General features: G+C 42.4%; 1 protein-coding gene across 3 annotated transcripts in view; it reads left to right on the top strand.

Moving 5' to 3' along the window:
- The window catches only part of LOC115171437 (protein shisa-6), a 100,244-nt gene that overhangs the window by 29,638 nt on the left and 46,602 nt on the right, over positions 1-24,004 (top strand). For all 3 annotated transcript variants that reach the window (XM_029728249.1, XM_029728248.1, XM_029728247.1), the window contains exons 2-4: positions 1,294-1,442; positions 9,148-9,240; positions 10,032-10,103. In XM_029728249.1, coding sequence (XP_029584109.1) covers positions 1,294-1,442; positions 9,148-9,240; positions 10,032-10,103 — 314 coding nt within the window. The remainder of the gene's footprint in view (positions 1-1,293; positions 1,443-9,147; positions 9,241-10,031; positions 10,104-24,004) is intronic.

Genomic DNA, 24,004 nt, shown 5'->3' with positions numbered 1-24,004 from the left:
TTTGTACATTGTATGTGTACCCCAGGAAGAGTAGCTGGTGCATGTGCAGTAGCTAATGGGATCCTAATAAACTAAACTAATCAGTTTAGAATGGAGATGATAGACTTGTTGAACATCTACACCACATGCTCATAATAATTCAATCTCTGTCTCAGTCTGAAATAATTGCAAACATGTCGCCATATCTGTAAACACATTCTAGGCTTCCTTATCTCTTTTGACAATGTAGAAATGTGTTAAAATAGAAAAAAAGAGAAGAAAAAAATCCAATTTCACTGCGGAGGCAAGTCCCTCTGATAACCAACAAGACTGAACCACATCCTCTGTCATGTGCTGCAAGTGCAGTGTAAAGGGAATTACAATTTATTTTCACTTCTCTTCTTTACAATATTTACTTTACTCCCTCGATGGATGATGGGTGTATCGTTTGAAGATTATTTTATACGTTCCCATTTCTTGTAGATATTTTTTTCCCTTCCCATACATAGGAATGTACTGGTGCTATTGAAACATGATTTAGCTAAGAGATTTTGTAGGGGAGGAAACTGTGACAAGTCTCAACTTTGGGGCTTTCAAACACAATATTTGTGTGGGACTGGTTGAACGTGTTCCTGCTATACAAGACACAAAGTAGTCAACTGGGGCGATGAAAACCAGGTCGCCTCAGTCTGTGAAAAGGATATGGTTAAAGTGTGCCCATCCTAGAAGGGAAAGGCTATTAATACATAGCTCCCAAAGTCACAGAGAGTTATGGAAAGAAGTTGACTCAGGTCGACTTTGACACAGTTACATTACCCTTTCAGCTCTTTGAAGAAACCAATATGTCCACCATCCTCACCACTATACTTCAATGGGGACCAATGTTGAAAATGGTGATAGGAAGATGCTTTGTGTAAAGCCCTTGGAAATTGGTAACTTGGTAGGAGTTAGATTCATTTGAACCTTAGTAGTGGGGCGTATAGCTCTAGCAGAACGTTCTTCAAGGAACATTGATGAATGGCTTTAGCTGTTTTCCCTTGGCCTGAAGGGAAAGGCCCATCTGTACTCAGTGTGGCTCAGTATTGAAACCTGGCCTATTGGCCACCTTGTTGTAATTACACTTTACACTGTGCCTGGTTCTGGAGCTCCACCAACACAATTGGAGCTGTATGTAACTAAATAAATGAAGTAGACCTTCTGGGGATGTTGAGAGTAATGGTTGTCGGTGATTGAAAACAGGAAAGTATTTCTGGTTCTGCTTGTATAGTCTGAAAACAATCAAATTACATCTGTGTTTTTACATTTCTTTTGCAGAGCCCTTGCAGACATTTTGAGGCAACAAGGACTAAATAAGGAGAATGAAAATATTGCAGCGTTGGAGGGTTCACCCAAAGACATAGACACGCCTCTCCGAACGTCCAAGAACCATTACACCCCAGTTCACACCATGCTAGCAAACCACGGTGGGTACCTGCACTGTTTTTACTTCACATATCCAAGAATATCTTGCAAAAATGATTCAAACTGTATTTGTCCTAAGCATAGGTTCTGAAATGGTCTTTACCTCTAGTACGCTGCACGGTGCACTATGAGTTGAATCAAAGTCCTTTCTCTGTATAAAATCGATACCCAAGATGACAGAGTTACTATGGAAACAGAGGTTATGTTAAATAGTTAGATAAAATGAAAAGAGCTTCAATATAAATGTCATGAGAACATAATAGAGAAGGTGTTATTAAAGCCATATTCTTTGCCCTAAGTTACATTCTCTGAGTGATGGAGATCCAGTCTGAATTTCATTTATACAGTAGTGATTGGTAGGAATTATGGAGGTAGATCTATAGAAATCTCATAGAAACGAGACAAGCAGGGATGACTGAATAAGGACACATTCTATTATGGACTTTCAATAGCTTTTTATGACTACACAGTAATCTCCATTGTACACGCTTCTATGTAACAGTATATATAACTACTGTCATTATACTTGGCTGACATGTGTACAACAATGTTATTTCTATGGTATGCAACCTTTGCATTGTAAAGTCGGACCTTATTGCTTTCATTATTGGTCAAAATGGTCTTTGACACACACACACACACACTGAAATAGATGATGGGCAGTGTTAGAGAAGCTACTCTGAAAATATAATTAACGAGCTACCAGTTACTTCACACTATTGTAAGTTAAACTACACTAAAGCCAACCTTAAAGTTACTTTTGAAAAGTAGTTCACTACATCCAAACGACTTAGCGAAAAATTATCATACCTGAATCTGAAATGTCACAGACTACAAATTGCAAGAACATATCACTCTGGAGTCAGATGTTAACAGAATGTCTATTCTGGCCTATTAAACTCAAACGTGGAATTAGGCACACAAAAAGTGTTTCAAGTGAGAATTAGGCAGGTTTGATGCTGAAAAATAAAGGCAATTCTTGCCTACTTCAACAATATTTTCTTTTTGCAAAACAAAAGTAGTATGTAGTTCCAGTAGTAAGCTACACCACTACATGGCAACAAAGTAATGAACTACTGAAAACACTACCAAGATTTGAATTTAGGTCAACTACCACAAAGCTACTGCAAAAATGTATTTCAATTGCTAGTTGAACCATATGTAGTTCACTACTCCCCCAAACTGATGATGGGGCCCTGCTACTTAAGTGTACATTTTTAAGACTGAAAACGATATAGCAGTTTAGACAAAGGGCCTCGGCTGAGTCTATTTTCATGCTGGGGTTCCATAAGCCTACTCAGCATTGGCTCAAAATGGAGATGCAAATGAACATGTTCTTCGGGAGACACATGGCTTTTGTCCTGAGATAATTCTGTCTTGCATCGCTGTTCCTCCTTCTTTTATCCGGTCTCCAGATCCCTGCTCCGGGGATCGCTTGCTAAGTGCCCTAGTATGGTGTCCCAGATTCAGTGTTATGTTTCACTCTCGTGTCAAAGTAGACACTCCTCCTCATCCAGGGATTGTGTCAGAGGAGAACTGTTACGTGCTACACACACCATGGGATGTGAGCCGCTTTTCTGACTTGACTCAAGCCACAAAAGCCACATCTGCTGGTATGTGCAGTTTATTAAATGAAACTTCTGTAAGGGCCAGCCAACAGAGGTAGTTACAGTTATGTTTGCCTGAATTCCAGCACTTGACACTTCAATAATTCTCATTGGAATCAATAACCACTTTGACTGCCATTTTACAGTTGCCCAAAACTAGGATTATCTAACCCCTTATCGGCTTTCATCCCCTCTAACATCTCTCACTGTGTTTCATGAATCCATAATGTTAACCCTGAAGTGACCTCAAGACTACCATGACACCCCAGTGTTTTACTATGCTGCATACTTCCCCAGTGTTTTACATTAAGATATTAAGGACTGTGCTGCATACTTTCCCAGTGTTTTACATTAAGAGATTAAGGACTGTGCTGCATACTTTCCCAGTGTTTTACATTAAGATATTGTGGACAATGTTGGATACTTCCCTGGTGTTTTACATTAAGATATTAAGGACTGTGCTGCATACTTTCCCAGTGTTTTACATTAAGAGATTAAGGACTGTGCTGCATACTTTCCCAGTGTTTTACATTAAGATATTGTGGACAATGTTGGATACTTCCCTGGTGTTTTACATTAAGATATTAAGGACTGTGCTGCATACTTTCCCAGTGTTTTACATTAAGAGATTAAGGACTGTGCTGCATACTTTCCCAGTGTTTTACATTAAGATATTGTGGACAATGTTGGATACTTCCCTGGTGTTTTACATTAAGATATTGTGTACTATGGTGGATACGTCCCCAGTGACTTACATTAAGAGATTATGGACTGTGCTGCATACGTCCTCAGTGTTTTACATTAAGAGTTTGTGGACTATGCTGCATACTTCCCCAGTATTTTACATTAAGAGTTTGTGGACTGAGCTGGACACTTCCCCAGATTTTTACATTAAGAGATTGTGGACTGAGCTGCCTACTTTCCCAGTGTTTTACATTAAGACATTGTGGACTATGCTGCATACTTCCCCAGTGTTTTACATTAAGAGATTGTGAACTGAGCTGGACACTTCCCCAGATTTTTACATTAAGAGATTGTGGACTATGCAGGATACTTCCCTAGAGGCTGACTATTTTGTTTGGGTTCATGTCAGTCCTGTAATTGGTCTTCATCCCTTGTGGCCTTCTTTCTGACACGACTCATCTTTCTGTTGTGAAATACTGTATGCATCTAGCTCAAGTCTGGCATCAGCTGTACTATACTGGGTTAAACTGGCCTTGACTGAACTAGCCTCAACACATACAGTATGAAGTTCCATTACATACTGTATTACAATGCGAGTTGGTGTCTTTGGTGGCTCATGTAGATTATATGTGGATATACCTGGGAATCTGCAGTAATACATGAGATCCTCATGAATATATCTGTTTTTCACAATTCAGATGGTATTCTATGTTGTTTTATTTTCACACTTGGAAATACATTATGTTCTAACATCATTTTCTCATTGATGTTCGTTGGTCTCTGCTTGGACCCTAAACTCTTCTGCTAAAGGAAAATCAGTTCAATTACCCTTTCGAGATAATGTATCAGTGTATTTCAGCATAAGAACACAATGTATCATAGTCAACGTCTCCTACAGTAGAACCTGAATTCAGCCCTTAGGCGCTGTCCTTAGAGTAGACCAAGGATAGAAAGCTGATTATCCCCATCACAGCTTGTCAAACACTGGTGGCGATACAGTGCATTCGGAAAGTATTCAGACCACTTCACATTTTCCACATTTTGTTACGTTACAGCATTATTCAAAAATGTATTAGTCCGCCTCTGGCTGGGCCACTAAAGGGTATTCAGAGACTTGTTCAGTAGCCACTCCTGCATTGTTTTGGCTGTGCGCTTAGGGTCATTGTCCTGTTGGAAGGTGAACCTTCGCACCAATCTGAGGTCCTGAGCACTGTGGAGCAAGTTTTCATCAAGGATCTCGCTGTATTTTGCTCTGTTCATCTTTCCCTCGATCCTGACTAGTCTCCCAGTCCCTGCCGCTGAAAAACATCCCCACAGCATGATGCTGCCACCACCATGCTTCACCATAGGGATGGTGCCAGGTTTCCTCCAGACGTGACGCTTGGCATTCAGGCCAAAGAGTTCCACCTTTATTCTCATGGTCTGAGAGTCCTTTAGGTGCCTTTTGGCAAACTCTAAGCGGTCTATCATGTGCCTTTTACTGAGGAGAGGCTTCCGTCTGGCCACACCTGATAGGAGGGTTTCAGAGATGGTTGTCCTTCTGGAAGGTTGTCCCATCTCCACAGAGGAACTCTGGGGCTCTTTCAGAGTGACCATCAGGTTCTTGGTCACCTCCCTGACCAAGGCCCTTCTCCCCCGATTGCTCAGTTTGGTCGAGCGGCCACCAAACTTCTTCCATTTAAGAATGATGGAGGCCACGGTGTTTTTGGGGACCTTCGATGATGCAGAAATGTTTTGGTACCCTTCTCCAGATCTGTACCTCGACACAATCCTGTCTCGCAGCTCTACGAACAATTCCTTCGACCTCATGGCTTGATTTTTTCTCTGACATGCATTGTCAACTGTGGGACCTTATATAGACAGGTGTCTCATGCTGTAACGCCCTGGCCATAGAGAGGGGTTTTTGTTCTTTATTTTTGGTTAGGCCAGGGTGTTACATTGGGTGGGCGTTCTATGTGCATTTTTCTATGTTGGTTTGTTTAATTGATTTTGGCCGTGTGGCTTCCAATCAGGCACAGCTGTAGTGTGTTGTTGCTGATTGGGAGTCACACATAAGTGCCTGTTTTTCCGTTGGGGTTTTGTGGGTAATTGTTTCTCTTGAGTGTTTTGCACCTGACAGGACTTTTTGGCTGTCAGTTTTCTCGTTTTGTTTTGTGTAGTGTTCTTCTGTTATTAAAATCATGATGAACACTAACTCCGCTGCGCCTTGGTCTACTCTCTCTTCCGACGGCCGTTACACACGCCTTTCCAAATCATGTCCAATCAATTGAATTTACCACAGGTGGACTCCAATCAAGTTGTAGAAACATCTCAAGGATGATCAATGGAAACAGGATGCACCTGAGCTCAATTTCTTGGTCTAATGTGGAAAAAGGGAAGAGGTCTGAATACTTTCCGAATGCACTGTATGTGTTGTAGTTGTTTCCCCTTTGGTATTATTCTAAGCCAAGAACACTTCATGAAGGCATACTTCAAACAGATAAAAAAACTTGCACATAAACGCCTCTTTTTATTCAGCATAAATTGGACACAGTCAACTTCTTAAATCCTGAGAGTCATTAAGTATTTACTAGTTTCTTAGTATGAAAATCCCAAAGTAACAGTGATGGATAAAATGTTTCAGCAATCAGTTTACAGTATCCGTTGGGCTTGAAAACAGGCTTTAGAGAGCTCAGGCCTGTGTCAAACGTCAGTGTAATGAAGACCAGGGCTAATGGTCCCAGGTGTTCCTTCTCATTATGATCATTTGAAATGCGGTTCGATCTCTGCCTCTATGGCCCAAAGGTCTGAGTGACGCTATTGACTTTGAAGTTGCTCCATTGAGATGGGGCTGTTGAACTATTCGCCAGCTAATGCAGACTGGCACTAACAGGAAGGAAGAGAGTGGCGGGAGGGGAACTCAATAGGCCTTTGTAAGACAGACCGTCATGTTGTTTCTCCTCTATTTTCAGTTTAAGCTTTCACTGTCTGATACACACTCACTTTCTCAGCCTACCTGCATCTTTTTTGTGCACAACATTTTGGTGTTCGATTGGCAGGACAAATGGAGGTTGTCAAACTGCTGGCAGGCACTTTGACGGTCCATTGTGGACCTCTGCACTCTCAATTACAGGACTTGTTCCAGCCAGACACAATATAGCATCTTGGAACAAATTATGTTACATAGTGATCTTTAAGACCAAGGAAATCCAGGATGAAATGTTTTGTTGCAAGGCACATTTTTAATTAACTGACATTTCATAGATACAGTACTACAATGCAGCTGTCATGATTATGAAGATCGATCCAATTACACAGTTTATGAATCAATTATATAAGGTCCCTCCATAGTGTAGGTCTATGTGGGGTAAAAGTGTTCTACTGTATAAGTTGAGGAAGGAATTAATCAGTTCTAAAACACAGGAGAGTGTCTCGGTTAGAAGGGTTCTTTAGAATCTCTCTACTGATCTTCAGGGTCAAGTGCCCAAGCCTGAAAGACATTTTTCCACCCAATTAAAGTTTGAATGTTTTACCTGCTTTGGCAAAAGGGCAGGGCTTTTGACCCTGAATGGGAATCTTTGTTTAATTTGTGAACGGTATGAGAAGGGAAGGTCTTCACTAGCTCCCCCAGCTCGCAGCTTTGGGGAGTGTGACCTTTTGCGGTGGTGATGATCCTGAGTGTACATCAGATATCATAAATTGTTAATGTGAGACCTTCCTTTCCCTCTGTGTCCCTGTTCCTTTACCAGTTGGCTGAGCCAAAGAGGGAGTGAAATACAGAGTCCTCCTCACCATCTGTCAGAATGCTGGCTGAACTGAACTAAGACACCATAAACGACAAACTCCCGTGAACACAGCTATTCAGCTAACTAAAGAATTAGGCTAATGCATCATATAATACGTTCATTAACTAGGGTGGTTGGAAGTATTAAGAGCAGAGGTGGGACCAAATCGTTGTTTTACAAGTCACAAGTAAGTCTCAAGTCTTAGCACTCAAGTCCCAAGTCAAGTCCCAAGTCAAGACAGGCAAGTCTGAGTCAAGTCTCAAGTCCTAACTTTGAGTTTCGAGTCCTAAACAAGTCAAAATTTACTCTTCACCAAATGTAATTCCATTTTATATTTTTAACTAGAGTTATACTTAGTATACTACATTTACGCAAATCATGAATGCTTTAAAATATATATATATATTTATTACTTTCCAAATAAACATTATATTTCCATGGAAATACATGTGTCACGTCCTGACCAGTATAAGGGGTTATTTGTTATTGTAGTTTGGTCAGGGCGTGGCAGGGGTGTGTTTATTTTGTGTTGTCGGGGTTTTTGGGTATTGTTCTATGTTTTGTATTTCTATGTTTTTTCTATGTTGTGTATTTCTTTGTGTTGGCCGGGTATGGCTCTCAATCAGGGACAGCTGTACATCGTTGTTGCTGATTGGGAGCCATACTTAGGTAGCCCTTTTTCCACCTGTCTTTTGTGGGAAGTTGTTTTTGCACTGCTATGGTTAGCCTGCAATACTGTTTAGCTGTCGTTCGTTTTTTCAGTTTCTTGTTTTGTGTAATGTTCTTATAAAAGTTAATATGAGCATTCACGTACCCGCTGCATTTTGGTCTACTCACTACGACGGCCGTGACAACATGGTAGCCATGTTGTAGCTCAGTCTTGGGTGCAATGATCACGTTCCCGCACTGACTGACTGTGTGGAGGCTCATTGACTTAATGTTACGTTAGCCAACATGCTATACACTCAAAGTTATATATAGCTGTCGGCTATATTAGCCACGACTTACCGTTCTTTGTGCAGCTTCAAATGTCGAACCAAGTTGGAAGTTGTTGCGCCTCCGTCTAATTTTCTTAACCGCATGTTTTGCAAATTGCAATCCGTTTTTTGTTGACTACAGCGTAGTCTTCATATCTGAAAATAATAATTTTGGGAATCATGTTTCCAAGGGCTCCATCTGAATTCACTCGCCGACGATCCTCTGCATTGCCACGCAAAACTTTTTCTCAGCTAGCACAATTTGATTGGCTGCTGTCCGATTCAAACAATAATCAGTTAAACGAAGAGTTGATGCGCTGCACACTTTTTTAATAGCATCATTTTTTATATTTGTGCTTGGGGAGGATATCAAGTCAGTTCGAGTCAAATGTCTCAAGTCCAAGTTAAGTCACGAGTCATTGGTGTTAAAGTCAAAGTCGAGTTGCAAGTCATCATATTTGTGACACGAGTCTGACTCGAGTCCAAGTCATGTGACTCGAGCCCACACCTCTGATTAAGAGTGTCCCAGACGCTGATATGTGTACACAGTTGTTTGTGATTTCCTATGTGAGGGTTGGAACGAAAATCAGCAACGAATATGCTTAGTGAATTGTCTTGGTAAGATAAATGTTATTGGTCATCTCATACTATCTTAATTCTGCATTTCTTCCACAGGGCACTACGGGAAAGAGAACTTCCGCCAAGGCCAACTTGATCATAACTTCATCTCCTCTGGATTCGTGACACTGGGACGACCGCACCTAAAAGGTATTGTCCATCTCCATTGTCTGTTGGTCTGATGACAATTACTATGTCTTCAAGAGTAAAGACAGCGTTGTGGTACAAACTTCTAACACAAATCTCACTCTCATTTTCACCTTGCCACTCACGTCCACACATTTCCTCCACTCTTTGTCCAAAAAGTCTTCTTTCATTTTTCGAAACGCTGTTTGAGTAGATCAGGGGGAAACAGTGCAATAGCCCATCCAATAATTTTACTTGCTCACTTCTCAGCTGGCAGTCACCTTGGGAAATGGGACTGAAGCTTTTGGCAGAACAATAACGACATTTCTCAAAGCTAATTGAAAAGAGAAAAGCCTCAATGAGTTACTGCTTTGTTCAGATGTGAAAAGTACTCTCCTTTTTGTTATGTTTTTCCCCTTGACTGACTCATACAGGCATTTACACAATGGCCATGTGTGGATGAAATAACACTTAGCATTATCAGCACTGCATGCTGTACTTGTCACATCCTCCAACTCTTCTTTGTGCCAGATCACTGTGTACAGAACTGTCTACTGTACGAGAACAATGGAGTCAGTTGAGCTGACAGAGTCTCGTCTCCGCTCACTAAGGACGTTTAAAATCATTGATGATAGTTGTACATAAGTAACTTCCTGTCAAATGCCAAGAAAACTACATTATGGTGTACACCTATTGAATTTATCAGTAGAACATAGAAAACTAAATGTTCTTAATCTGGTAGTATAAGATGGTAATAGCTAGAGTTGGTGCATAAAGCTAAGTAATAAACAAGTGGCTGTTCTCTGTCTTTGCAGCGCAGCACTCTGTAGACGATTTAGGGCAGCTGTCCTGGCAGGGAGATCTGGACGTTCCTAATATCTCCTACAGTATGTAACATATTCTCACTATGGAGACCCCTGCTTCCTGCCGGAGAACAGCCACACACCTGCTTTCTGCTCCCGCCAGATAAGACCACTCTCACACACTTCTCACACCTAGACCCTGGGCCCATAGAGTGGGTTTGGCGGCTAATCGCACCAGCTCCTCATAATGCAGGGCATCAGAGCAGACGCCCTGCCACTATCATTAACCAGCCCAGTACAGCTTTCAGAAAGCGTGGCTGTCTGGTGTACCTAATGCAAAACATAGAGAAACAACACAAGGAGGAGTGGAAAGCAGGCTTGAATGTCTGTGCTGGTCTGTTCTCCAAAGTATGAAGCAGTCATGGGTTCTGTAGATGATTAGGATAGACAAGGAGGGTGACAAGCATTAAAATGGTTGCTATGTCATGATTAACTGTGTGTGTGTGTGTGTGTGTGTGTGTGTGTGTGTGTGTGTGTGTGTGTGTGTGTGTGTGTGTGTGTGTGTGTGTGACGAGACACATTCTGATGGTGTTATTGTGTCTGCAATTTTATAACCACTTCTTGTAAGTTTTAGGTGTCTGCAAGGTAAGTGGTATTTTACCAAGTGACAAAAACAAGTACTGTTTTACATTTGCTTCTAATTAAAATTCAAATATTTCCTTGCAAATCTATATAGTTGTTCAATATGTTCATATCTTTAAACAAAGACTGTATGTGAAAATTAGGTAGGCTAATTGGGGTTTGAACAGCAATCCTCTGCCTTCCTGTTAGGCCACATCACTGCTGCCTGGTGTTACAGTAACTGTCATTACAAAGCCGAGGGCTTTTCCACCTCAAACAGCTGGCTGTCAACAGGCTCTCTGTCTGCTCCCTGTACCTCCTGTTGCTATCACCAGTTTGACAGCCAGTATTGGCACTGACCCAGTATATAGCTTACTCTCTTATTTCTTATTTATCGTGTTTTCTTTATTATATTTATATATACACTGCTCCAAAAAATAAAGGGAACACTTAAACAACACAATGTAACTCCAAGTCAATCACACTTCTGTGAAATCAAACTGTCCACTTAGGAAGCAACACTGATTGACAATACATTTCACATGCTGTTGTGCAAATGGAATAGACAACAGGTGGAAATTATAGGCAATTAGCAAGACACCCCCAATAAAGGAGTGGTTCTGCAGGTGGGGACCACAGACCACTTCTCAGTTCCTATGCTTCCTGGCTGATGTTTTGGTCACTTTCGAATGCTGGCGGTGCTTTCACTCTAGTGGTAGCATGAGACGGAGTCTACAACCCACACAAGTAGCTCAGGTAGTGCAGCTCATCCAGGATGGCACATCAATGCGAGCTGTGGCAAGAAGGTTTGCTGTGTCTGTCAGCGTAGTGTCCAGAGCATGGAGGCGCTACCAGGAGACAGGCCAGTACATCAGGAGACGTGGAGGAGGCCGTAGGAGGGCAACAACCCAGCAGCAGGACCGCTACCTCCGCCTTTGTGCAAGGAGGAGCAGGAGGAGCACTGCCAGAGCCCTGCAAAATGACCTCCAGCAGGCCACAAATGTGCATGTGTCTGCTCAAACGGTCAGAAACAGACTCCATGAGGGTGGTATAAGGGCCGGACGTCCACAGGTGGGGGTTGTGCTTACAGCCCAACACCGTGCAGGACGTTTGGCATTTGCCAGAGAACACCAAGATTGGCAAATTCGCCACTGGCGCCCTGTGCTCTTCACAGATGAAAGCAGGTTCACACTGAGCACGTGACAGAGTCTGGAGACGCCGTGGAGAACGTTCTGCTGCCTGTAACATCCTCCAGCATGACCGGTTTGGCGGTGGGTCAGTCATGGTGTGGGGTGGCATTTCTTTGGGGGGCCGCACAGCCCTCCATGTGCTCGCCAGAGGTAGCCTGACTGCCATTAGGTACCGAGATGAGATCCTCAGACCCTTTGTGAGACCATATGCTGGTGCGGTTGGCCCTGGGTTCCTCCTAATGCAAGACAATGCTAGACCTCATGTGGCTGGAGTGTGTCAGCAGTTCCTGCAAGAGGAAGGCATTGATGCTATGGACTGGCCCGCCCGTTCCCCAGACCTGAATCCAATTGTGCACATCTGGGACATCATGTCTCGCTCCATCCACCAACGCCACGTTGGCGGATGCTTTAGTCCAGGTCTGGGAGGAGATCCCTCAGGAGACCATCCGCCACCTCATCAGGAGCATGCCCAGGCGTTGTAGGGAGGTCATACAGGCACGTGGAGGCCACACACACTACTGAGCCTCATTTTGACTTGTTTTAAGGACATTACATCAAAGTTGGATCAGCCTGTAGTGTGGTTTTCCACTTTAATTTTGAGTGTGACTCCAAATCCAGACCTCCATGGGTTGATAAATTGGATTTCCATTGATTATTTTTGTGTGATTTTGTTGTCAGCACATTCAACTATGTAAAGAAAAAGTATTTAATAAGATTATTTCTTTCATTCAGATCTAGGATGTGTTGTTTAAGTGTTCCCTTAATTTTTTTGAGCAGTATATATTGTAGCGACCTGCACAGACAGCTGTGTGTTATGCTGTTTGTTGGTTGTGTTGTACTTACCAGTACCCAGTGTTCACGGGGTCCGACATGCCAGTCAAACTGCTATCTGCCAACCACGGGAATGCCTGGAATGTTCTGGTGCCGGGCATCCTGATGGTTGGTGGAGCGGTGGGTGGGGTGTGTGGGGGGGTTTGGCTGGGGGTGGAGCATCACCAGTTTAAGACCATGCTTAGCCATTGTTCTCTCTCTTACGTCTGGTCTTAACAAAAGACGGTCACGGTTGATTTATATGGGTATCCTTATTTGGCGTGGGCTACGGCCAAACAGTAGCCTGTGTTGAGTTTGGTTAATAAATTGGGATTTGTAAACTCAATTCTCTGTCTGAATAATTGTTCATGTATGATCTAGCCAGGTCATTACAATATATACAGTGATTTGCAAAATTATTCACCCCCCTTAGCGGTTTTCCTATTTTGTTGCATTACAACCTGTAATTTAAATACATTTTTATTTGGATTTCATGTAATGGACATAAACAAAATAAAATAAATAAAAAGTGAAATTTAAAAAATTACTTGTTTCAAAAAATTCAAAAAAATAAAGAACGGAAAAGTGGTGCGTGCATATGTACTCACCCCTTATGCTATGAAGCATAAGGGGTGCAACCAATTACCTTCAGAAGTCACATGATTTGTTAAATAAAGTCCACCTGTGTGCAATCTAAGTGTCACATGATCTGTCACATGATCTCAGTATATATACACCTGTTCTGAAAAGCCCCAGAGTCTGCAACACCACTAAGCAATGGGCACTACCAAGCAAGAGGTACCATGAAGACCAAGGAGCTCTCCAAACAGGTCAGGGACAAAGTTGTGGAGAAGTACAGATCAGGGTTGGGTTAGAAAAAAATATCTGAAACTTTGAACATCCCACGGAGCACCATTAAATCCATTATAAAAAAAATTGAAAGAACATGACGCCACAACAAACCTGCCAAGAGAGGGCCGCCCACCAAAACTCACTGAACAGGCAAGGAGGGCATTCATCAGAGAGGCAACAAAGAGAACAAAGATAACCCTGAAGGAGCTGCAAAGCTCCACATCGGAAATTGGAGTATCTGTCCAAAGGACCACTTTAAGCCATACACTGCACAGAGCTGGGCTTTACGGAAGAGTGTCCAGAAAAAAAACATTGCTTAAAGAAAAAAATAAGAAAAAACATTTGGTGTTTGCCAAAAGGCATGTGGGAGACTCCCCAAACATATGGATGAAGGTACTCTGGTCAGATGAGACTAAAATTGAGCTTTTTGGCCATCAAGGAAAACGCTATGTCTGGCGCAAACCCAACACCTCTCATCACCCCGAGATAACCATCCCCACAGTGAAGCATGGTGGTGGCAGCATCATACCGTGGGGATGTTTTTCATTGGCAAGGACTGGGAAACTGGTCAGAATTGAAGGAGTGGTGGATGGCGTTAAATACAGGGAAATTCTTGAGGGAAACCTGTTTCAGTCTTCCAGAGATTTGAGACTGGGTCACAGGTTCACCTTCCAGCAGGACAATGACCCTAAAGCAACACTCAAGTGGTTTAAGGGGAAACATTTAAATGTCTTGGAATGGCCTAGTCAAAGCCCAGACCTCAATCCAATTGAGAATCTGTGGTATGACTTAAAGATTGCTGTACACATGCGGAACCCATCCAACTTGAAGAAGCTGGAGCAGTTTTGCATTAAAGAATGGGCAAAAATCCCATTGGCTAGATGTGCCAAGCTTATAGAGACATACCCCAAGAGACTTGCAGCTGTAATTGCTGCAAAAGGTGGCTCTACAAAGTATTGACTTTAGGGGGGTGAATAGTTATGCATGCTCAAGTTTTCAGTTTTTTTTGTATTTTTTCTTGTTTGTTTCACAATAAAACATATTTTGCATCTTCAAAGTGGTAGGTATGTTGTGTAAATCAAATGATACAAACCCCCTCAAAAATCTATTTTAATTCCAGGTTGTAAGGCAACAAAATAGGAAAAATGCCAAGGGGGTGAATAGTTTCGCAAGCCACTGTATATATTCGTTTTTTAAATTAGTTATACTATTTTGATATTGATTGCTGCTCTGTTGAGTAGAGCTGGCAAGTTAAGCATTTCACTGTACTTTTAAATGTGACAATAAAGCTTACATTCTAACTTGACAGACATGTTATGTGTCCCCATAACATCATTATAACCCTGCTACAATACACCATACTGTAACCCTGCTACAATACACCATACTGTAACCCTGCTACAATACACCATACTGTAACCCTGCTACAATACACCATACTGTAACCCTGCTACAATACACCATACTGTAACCCTGCTACAATACACCATACTGTAACCCTGCTACAATACACCATACTGTAACCCTGCTACAATACATCATACTGTAAACCTGCTACAATACACCATACTGTAACCCTGCTACAATACATCATACTGTAACCCTGCTACAATACATCATACTGTAACCCTGCTACAATACACCATACTGTAACCCTGCTACAATACACCATACTGTAACCCTGCTACAATACACCATACTGTAAACCTGCTACAATACACTATACTGTAACCCTGCTACAATACATCATACTGCAACCCTGCTACAATACATCATACTGTAAACCTGCTACAATACACCATACTGTAACCCTGCTACAATACATCATACTGTAACCCTGCTACAATACACCATACTGTAAACCTGCTACAATACACCATACTGTAAACCTGCTACAATACATCACTGTAACCCTGCTACAATACACCATACTGTAACCCTGCTACAATACATCATACTGTAAACCTGCTACAATACACCAAACTGTAACCCTGCTACAATACATCATACTGTAACCCTGCTACAATACACCATACTGTAACCCTGCTACAATACACCATACTGTAACCCTGCTACATACACCATACTGTAACCCTGCTACAATACATCATACTGTAAACCTGCTACAATACACCAAACTGTAACCCTGCTACAATACATCATACTGTAACCCTGCTACAATACACCATACTGTAACCCTGCTACAATACACCATACTGTAACCCTGCTACATACACCATACTGTAACCCTGCTACAATACACCAAACTGTAACCCTGCTACAATACACCAAACTGTAACCCTGCTACAATACGTCATACTGTAACCCTGCTACATACACCATACTGTAACCCTGCTACAATACGCCAAACTGTAACCCTGCTACAATACACCAAACTGTAACCCTGCTACAATACACCATACTGTAACCCTGCTACATACACCATACTGTAACCCTGCTACAATACACCAAACTGTATCTCAAGCATCTCTCTTCAGTCCCTAAATTCCTTTCAAGTTCATTTCAAGTGTGTATTATGATATTCTGGATCTTTTCCCCATGCATTCATGTGGAACTGTAAATATGTATTAATGAATATCCATGATGGATTGGCCAGGCAGATGTGTCCATTTAGCCACTGTGGACCACAACAGATTTATTAGACACAGCTAACGGCCAAGCAGCTGCCACAGAGGAAATGCTTCAGGAGATTCCACTTCATTCATCTAAATGACAAACATGAATTGATAAAAGGTGTTTTTGAAGCTGGTGAAGATATATCTGCCAGCTGATATAAGTATCTCCACTTGGAGTAGTTTCTGAAGAGGGGTGCGGTTCTTCCTGCATTGTTTGGAGGTCATTGCGAGGTTGTTGGAGAATTTGAGAGAGAGAATCTTATTGTTACAATAAAACTATCCAAGATGTTTCACAGTTTAAAGGGATATTGGAGTGGAACAGCCATAAATCAGAGTTAGAAATGATTTGTCCTCAAATGAGACATTAACCTTGCAAATGACTAATTGGTTGTGAAAATAAAAACTTACCAAAGCTAAGTTATGTCACGAATGTAATAAATGCTAATCTGTTTGTCCTAACTGACTTAAGACAAAAATGTGAGGGCATTGCCAGTGGGCGTAGACTAACGTGGGTCGAATATTTCATAATATTGTTATAAATGTAATTTCGTCATTCTCAACCCCAGGCCTTTTTCCTTCAAAAGTAACTCCTTTCACAAAACCAAACTGTTTTTGAGGTCAAACAAATTGTCCTTTGTCCATCGTGACGCTTTCAGATATCAACTGAACAAACATTACCCTTGTCTTAAGGATTGTTTGTGTCCCCCCCACCCCTCCCCCTTACCCCTCCCCCCTCCCCCTCTGGCTGTGACATCCACTGATGTGCATCCTGCTTAATTATTTTTTCATAAGTTGCTCCCTGATTTTGTCCCAGGGGGAATTGGTTTCTTCTCATCCCAATCCATTTAAGCTGACCTTGTCTCATAGGGACAGTGCTGCACCCCTCCCACACACTCCCTTTTTCTCTAATCCCTGAGGCTCCATATTGGTAGGGGAGGTCAAGTACACCAAGCAGGTGTCACCTGCATGACTACATTATGAAGATCTCTCCAAGTCTCAGGTCTAAAGGCAGACATTTCAGCTAAGTGATATCCCAGAAAGGAGGGGTGTAAGAGGAGGTAGGTACTGAAGAGGAGACTGTATACAGTATATTTTTATTTAACTAGGCAATTCAGTTAAGAACAAATTCTTATTTACAATGACGGCCTAGGAACAGTGGGTTAACTGCCTTGTTCAGGGGCAGGACGACAGATTTTTACCTTGGCAGCTCAGGGATTCAATCTAGCAACCTTTCGGTTACTGGCCCAACTCTCTAACCATTAGGCTACCTGCCGCCCCACTATATCACTAAGAGGGACAGTCAAAGACCCAGTGCAGAGGAGTAAAGGGGTACCACGCCCTGTAGTGAAGTGTTGCGGTTCCAAGGCAAGTGGAAAAGGAAATGGCTGGGCAGAGTGTCTTAGCTGTGACCTCTACTGTTCACGCCAGACTGGGAGGGTGTTAAAAGCTTGACCCCTGAGTGACCTCCCAGATGCGTGAGTCGCCCAGCCGTCCATCGCCCCTCCTGACCAGTCTACTGTGACCACTTCACTGTGCCCTTCGGCTGTGTGACAGCCAGGGGAAGAGGAGAGGCATGCCACGCATGGCCCTGCCAGCTAGATCCTAATGGACAGGCCTGAACACCAAGACGGACTGTAATCCAATAATAGTGGGCCATTGTGACGGAGGCACAGAACTCTCTACCTTCACACGCATACGACTCTCTCCCCACTATTGTGAGTTTTCTGTCAAAAAAAATACAGGAAGAAATTCTAAAGGATTTATTCATGGTGATATAGTTGATGGGAGAATATTCTCTTTGTTGCCTGTCTTTGGAAAGAGGCGCAATCCATTTTTATTTTAAGAACCAGGGCACTATTCAGAGTTGGGGCTCTTGCAAGACATCTAAAGTGCTTCTTGTTAAGGTCATGTCTGTTGTGACATAGCAGTTTGTGTCATAGCATGACAAATGTTGCGTTAGACATGGAAATGTGAACAAATTGTTTGCAACTGGTAGTTTAGATAATCTTGACATTATTTTCGATCGTAATCCAAAATCAATCAGTCAATCAATGCAGCATGGTGAAGGTAAATCATAGTTGAATTCAGGTGTATTAAAGATCCTTGTGAATAGTTCACAAACCCATAAAGGCTATCGAGCGACACTGCTCTCACTGACCTTGTTCCTTTCTGTTCTCAGCAAGAGCCACATTGGCACAAGCTGTGTTTTCCTTTTCTTTCCCGATGAGCATGTCTCTGAGCAGAGTACAGCCTCTGCTCTGTGCTGTAGGAATCTGGGACAGCCGAATGCACAATATGAATTGATTATAATCCTTATTCAGCCTGTCTATTAAAGAAGCAGGCTAAAGGAAGTGATTGGGTTGGCTTCATGAGTCTCATGCTCCCTTAGTCCCACATGCCTTTAACAGTGGCCTGGGTGGCTGTGGGCTGGGACTCAGCTCTCTATCCGCTAGCCTTCTGATTTTCATTATTTATTTTATTTGTTTTATTTTCCATTTAACTAGTCAAGTCAGTTAAGAACAAATTATTTTTTCTTTATCTTACTGATAAACACACTGATACCCTCACATCACCTCCAGTGATCCATGGTCATTTCATGCATTATGCACTGCTGTTGTGTGTGTTAGGCCAGTGAAATCCCATTAGAAGGGCCGGAGATGGATCAGCATGTATGGTGTGGGTGTTAGGCCAGTGAAATCCCATTAGAAGGGCCGGAGATGGATCAGCATGTATGGTGTGTGTGTTAGGCCAGTGAAATCCCATTAGAAGGGCCGGAGATGGATCAGCATGTATGGTGTGTGTGTTAGGCCAGTGAAATCCCATTAGAAGAGCAGGAGATGGATCAGCATGTGTGGTGTGTGTGTTAGGCCAGTGAAATCCCATTAGAAGGGCCGGAGATGGATCAGCATGTATGGTGTGTGTTAGGCCAGTGAAATCCCATTAGAAGGGCAGGAGATGGATCAGCATGTATGGTGTGTGTGTTAGGCCAGTGAAATCCCATTAGAAGGGCAGGAGATGGATCAGCATGTATGGTGTGTGTGTTAGGCCAGTGAAATCCCATTAGAAGGGCCGGAGATGGATCAGCATGTATGGTGTGTGTTAGGCCAGTGAAATCCCATTAGAAGGGCCGGAGATGGATCAGCATGTATGGTGTGTGTTAGGCCAGTGAAATCCCATTAGAAGGGCCGGAGATGGATCAGCATGTATGGTGTGTGTGTTAGGCCAGTGAAATCCCATTAGAAGGGCAGGAGATGGATCAGCATGTATGGTGTGTGTGTTAGGCCAGTGAAATCCCATTAGAAGGGCCGGAGATGGATCAGCATGTATGGTGTGTGTGTTAGGCCAGTGAAATCCCATTAGAAGGGCCGGAGATGGATCAGCATGTATGGTGTGTGTGTTAGGCCAGTGAAATCCCATTAGAAGGGCCGGAGATGGATCAGCATGTATGGTGTGTGTGTTAGGCCAGTGAAATCCCATTAGAAGGGCCGGAGATGGATCAGCATGTATGGTGTGTGTGTTAGGCCAGTGAAATCGCATTAGAAGGGCAGGAGATGGATCAGCATGTATGGTGTGTGTGTTAGGCCAGTGAAATCCCATTAGAAGGGCCGGAGATGGATCAGCATGTATGGTGTGTGTGTTAGGCCAGTGAAATCCCATTAGAAGGGCCGGAGATGGATCAGCATGTATGGTGTGTGTGTGCAAGAGCAATATGCATATTGATGCCATCTGAGTTTTGATGGTACTCTGCATTATGAATTGGCATGGAAACAGCTAGATATGCATTAATTCATTGCTTACTTATCCCAAAGTGTCTTTATCTCAAATTGGAAATATAATTATCTTTCTCCCATCTCCATATCAGGAGTTGGTGCATTTATTCTTGAGGACGTACCACTTCAGAATAGAATTGCAGAGCCTCCTTGAATCCCAATGTGCCTGTTGAGCTTGAGTTAGGATTCAGTGTGTATGACAGTGTTTACTATTCAGTTAAATGATTTTCACATTTGTATCATGTTGTATGAATGTGCTTTGTGAAAATGATACACCAACTTGCACAGCAATACAAACATAACTGTATAGCCTATTGTAGGGAATTTGTATTTGTGATCTCACACATTAAAGCACACGTTAAGTGTGATGCAGGTAAAAGTCCTTGGGAGGCTAGTATGCCTTTTTATAGTTCTCCTCAGGTTTAAGAGACTCCTATTCATTCTATCCTTTACATAGCATTCCATTCAAAACTGTCTGTATCTCTTACTATGTTGAAAAGCAAGGACACTGTACACTATAACGTTGTGATTATCTCTGTGTGAATTAATGTTATGAGCTCCTGAAGGGGTGGAGGGTAGCCTAGTGGTTAAGTGTGTTGGTCCAGTAACTGAAAGGTCACTGGGTCAAATCCTCGAGCTGAGTAGGTGAAAAATCTTTTTATGTGCCCTTGAGCAAGGCACTTAACCCTAATTGCTCCTGTAAGTCACTCTGGATAAGAGCATCTGCTAAAATGTAAAACATTTCCCACTGTCTTCCCAGTATAGCTTTACATTTCATTAGTTTGCTCATACAGTTGGAAACATCACACCATATTAAAGACAATGTCAGGCAGGTTATTTGAATGATTCATTTACATCTATATATTGTATATAGATACACAGCCTTTTATTAGGGCAGGGATATATTGCTGTCTCTATCTGCATTAGTGTTGCATGCTCCATAATCTCATTAATAAGAGACATGCATTATTCATCAACTGTGCATTTTGATGGCAAGGTATAAAACAGCATTTTTTATGTAAACAGGGAAACAGTCGGACACTAGCGAGAGATGAGGGGACCACGCAGCCTTCAGCTTGGGGGTTGAAGTAAAGATGAAGTATAAGACCACTGGCGGGGCTTATTACCTGCTGGGCTGCAGCACAAGGAACCAGAGAAGAGAGGAAGGGTGACAATTACACAGCCATTCAGCTACAGGGCACGGCGTATGCTAGCATGAAATGCTATTAGCGGGCCGACAAAGTTGTGAATTGAATGCTATAATGATGCAAAAGCCCTCTATGACATATCCAATCATGTTAGGATGGAGATTAGTGTTATCTGCACTCCACCTGTCAATATCTATTATGAGGAGAGAGCAGCACAGGGCAGTGGTGGGCATGGAATTGCTTCTGTCAGCATGGCGCCAACGAGCTAGCCGACACCAGAAGAGCAGCAGTGACCATACCACACCTGTCTGAATACTAATACCAGGGAGAGCAGATCTAGCATGCATAGCAGGACAGCTACAGTACTGTGCTGTATGTGGCCCAGACACTCAGTGCTGCTATTGAAGAAAGGCTGTTGTTCTGTAAAGGGAGGATCTGCCATTACTTTGAAGGGATAGCTCATTCAAAAATAGTCCAAAGCTGACACAAATGGAGGAAATGGCTAAGAGATACAAACCCTCTGACACCCAAATACCAAAATGCTGCAACAAGCCCAGGCCAGGCTGTGTATTTGGGGGTTTGTTGGCTGTGATGTGTACAATGTCTTAGCTAATGTGGAAAGCCAATGGAGTGTCTACATTTTTCAGAATGTATTTACTCATAAATAGAGACACAGGTGCACGTAAACACACACGCACATACACACACACACACACAAACACACAGGAATATCCACAATCAGCTCATCAGAGAGAGAGGAAACTGCAGTGAGTGCAAATCAGTGCCCAGTAGGGTGGAGAACGAGCAATGAGATGTGTGTTTTGTTATGCACATCAAATCCTCTAGCTTTTTGGCATAATGGTGGTGGTGGAACATTGAGCTGCAAGCGACAAGCTCTCATTCCAGCCACAAATGGCTGGTAATTGCAGCTCGGTGGAATGGCGTCCCAAAATCACAATTGCGTCTGATCCATAGTCATCATACACTCTCCGCTGGCTGCTTCATTAGGCAACGCCTCGGAGTAGATTTAGAGAGACAAGAGGAAGAAGGACAGGCCCATACATTAGAGCAGTACATTTTCCCTCACATATATCCTGTGTATATATATATATATATATATACTCACACACTGACTGTACAAAACACACTGAGTGTACAGAACACCTTTCTAATATTGATTTGCAGCCCCTTTTGCTCTCAGAACAGCCTCAATTCGTCGGGCATGGACTCCACAAGGTGTCGAAAGCGTTCCACAGGGATGCTGGTCCATGTTAACTCTAATACTTCCTATAGTTGTGTCAAGTTGGCTGGACCATTCTTGATACACATGAGAAATTGTTGAGCGTGAAAAAACCAGCAACGTTGCAGTTTGTGGCACACTTAAACTGGTGTGCCTGGCACCTACTACAATACCCTGTTCAAGGCACTTAAATATTTTGTCTTGCCCATTCACCCTCTGAATGGCACACATACACAATCCATGTCTCAATTGTCTTGAGGCTTAAAAATCCTTATTTAACCTGTCTCCTCCCCTTCATCTACACTGATTGAAGTAGATTGAAGTAAAAAGTGACATCAATAAGGGATCATAGCTTTCACCTGGATTCATCTGGTCAGTCTATGTCATGGAAAGAGCAGGAGTTCCTGATGTTTTGTGCACTCAGTGTGTATCCTCTATATCCTGTAATGTATCCTGTAGTGTTCACTCATTCAGGGAAGCACAGCGTGTTAACTCTCTCTCAGACCTGTAACACGGACATAGTATTGACATCCTAAACAAATCCATAACCCATTCAGAAACACAGCTCTGTGATGTTCACATTGAAGACACCCTGATGAAGGGAGTTGTTGCTTAGGGATATGAAAAATCTAATATTTGTGGCATGAAGGAAAACGCGGATTGACTTCAGAACTGTGCTATTGAATAAAATAGAGGTGTGAGAGCCGAGAGTGGGCCGGTATGACAGGCCTGTTATCAGTAGACTGTCCCTTGGGTGTTGTCCTGGAAAAGAAGGAACCAGGCTTCAGCAGCAGGCAGTAGTGACAGAGCGAACGAGAGAGAAGTAGAGAGAGATGGAGAGAGATGGAGAGGGATAGATATAGGGAGAGAGGGCAGGAGAACCAGGCAGAATACAAGGGTTTTGGAGTTCTGAAGGGTGCAATCCCCAATAATGTGAGACATCAATCAGGACCATTTCCTCGTGCTGTGTGGCCACTTTTTTATTAAAGCTCATTAAGAGAATGCAAGGAGTCTTTTATGCTAATTTCCCGTTCATCATGTTGCAGTGTGATATCGGCAAGAGGCTGGTCCCATTAATCTGGCCATGGAGAACACTGGCTTTGAAGGCCATATCTTATAATAGCAGCTATTTGTCTTCAAACAAATCATTGTGGTGCACATTCTCATGAACTGTCGACACCGCCCATCAGTAATGGCATTTTCTAACACCAAAATCTTGAGAATCTTTATTTTCTATATAGCAAAGTTGGTTACAACATAAAAAAAAGTATAACCAAGTTGTTGACAATGGCAAACTATGATTTACTGGCAAAAAATTGTACCTTTCAACTATAATTATAAGTCAAATTAGTCTTATGCATCGGCTTGGGTTTAGATGACCACATATCAGAATATTTTTGGTGTGATATGGTTCAATAATATAGAGTAAAATACAGAAACATGACTAAATAACATCTAAGATGTTTTTATAGGAAAGGAAAATAAATCATTTGCCTTTATGGAGCAGTAATGATGCATTTAGCACTCTCATCTCCTCTTGTATCCTTATCATTTCAGGTCTGGACACTCTCATCTCCTCTTGCATCCTTATCATTTCATGTGTCTGGACACTCTCATCTCCTCTTGTATCCTTATGATTTCAGGTGTCTGGACACTCTCATCTCCTCTTGTATTCTTATCATTTCAAGTGTCTGGACACTCTCATCTCTTGTTGTATC

Source organism: Salmo trutta, chromosome 32, assembly GCF_901001165.1.
Source record: "Salmo trutta chromosome 32, fSalTru1.1, whole genome shotgun sequence".
In the NCBI taxonomy this organism is placed as follows: Eukaryota; Metazoa; Chordata; class Actinopteri; order Salmoniformes; family Salmonidae; genus Salmo; species Salmo trutta.
This window is presented reverse-complemented; position numbering and strand designations above follow the sequence as displayed.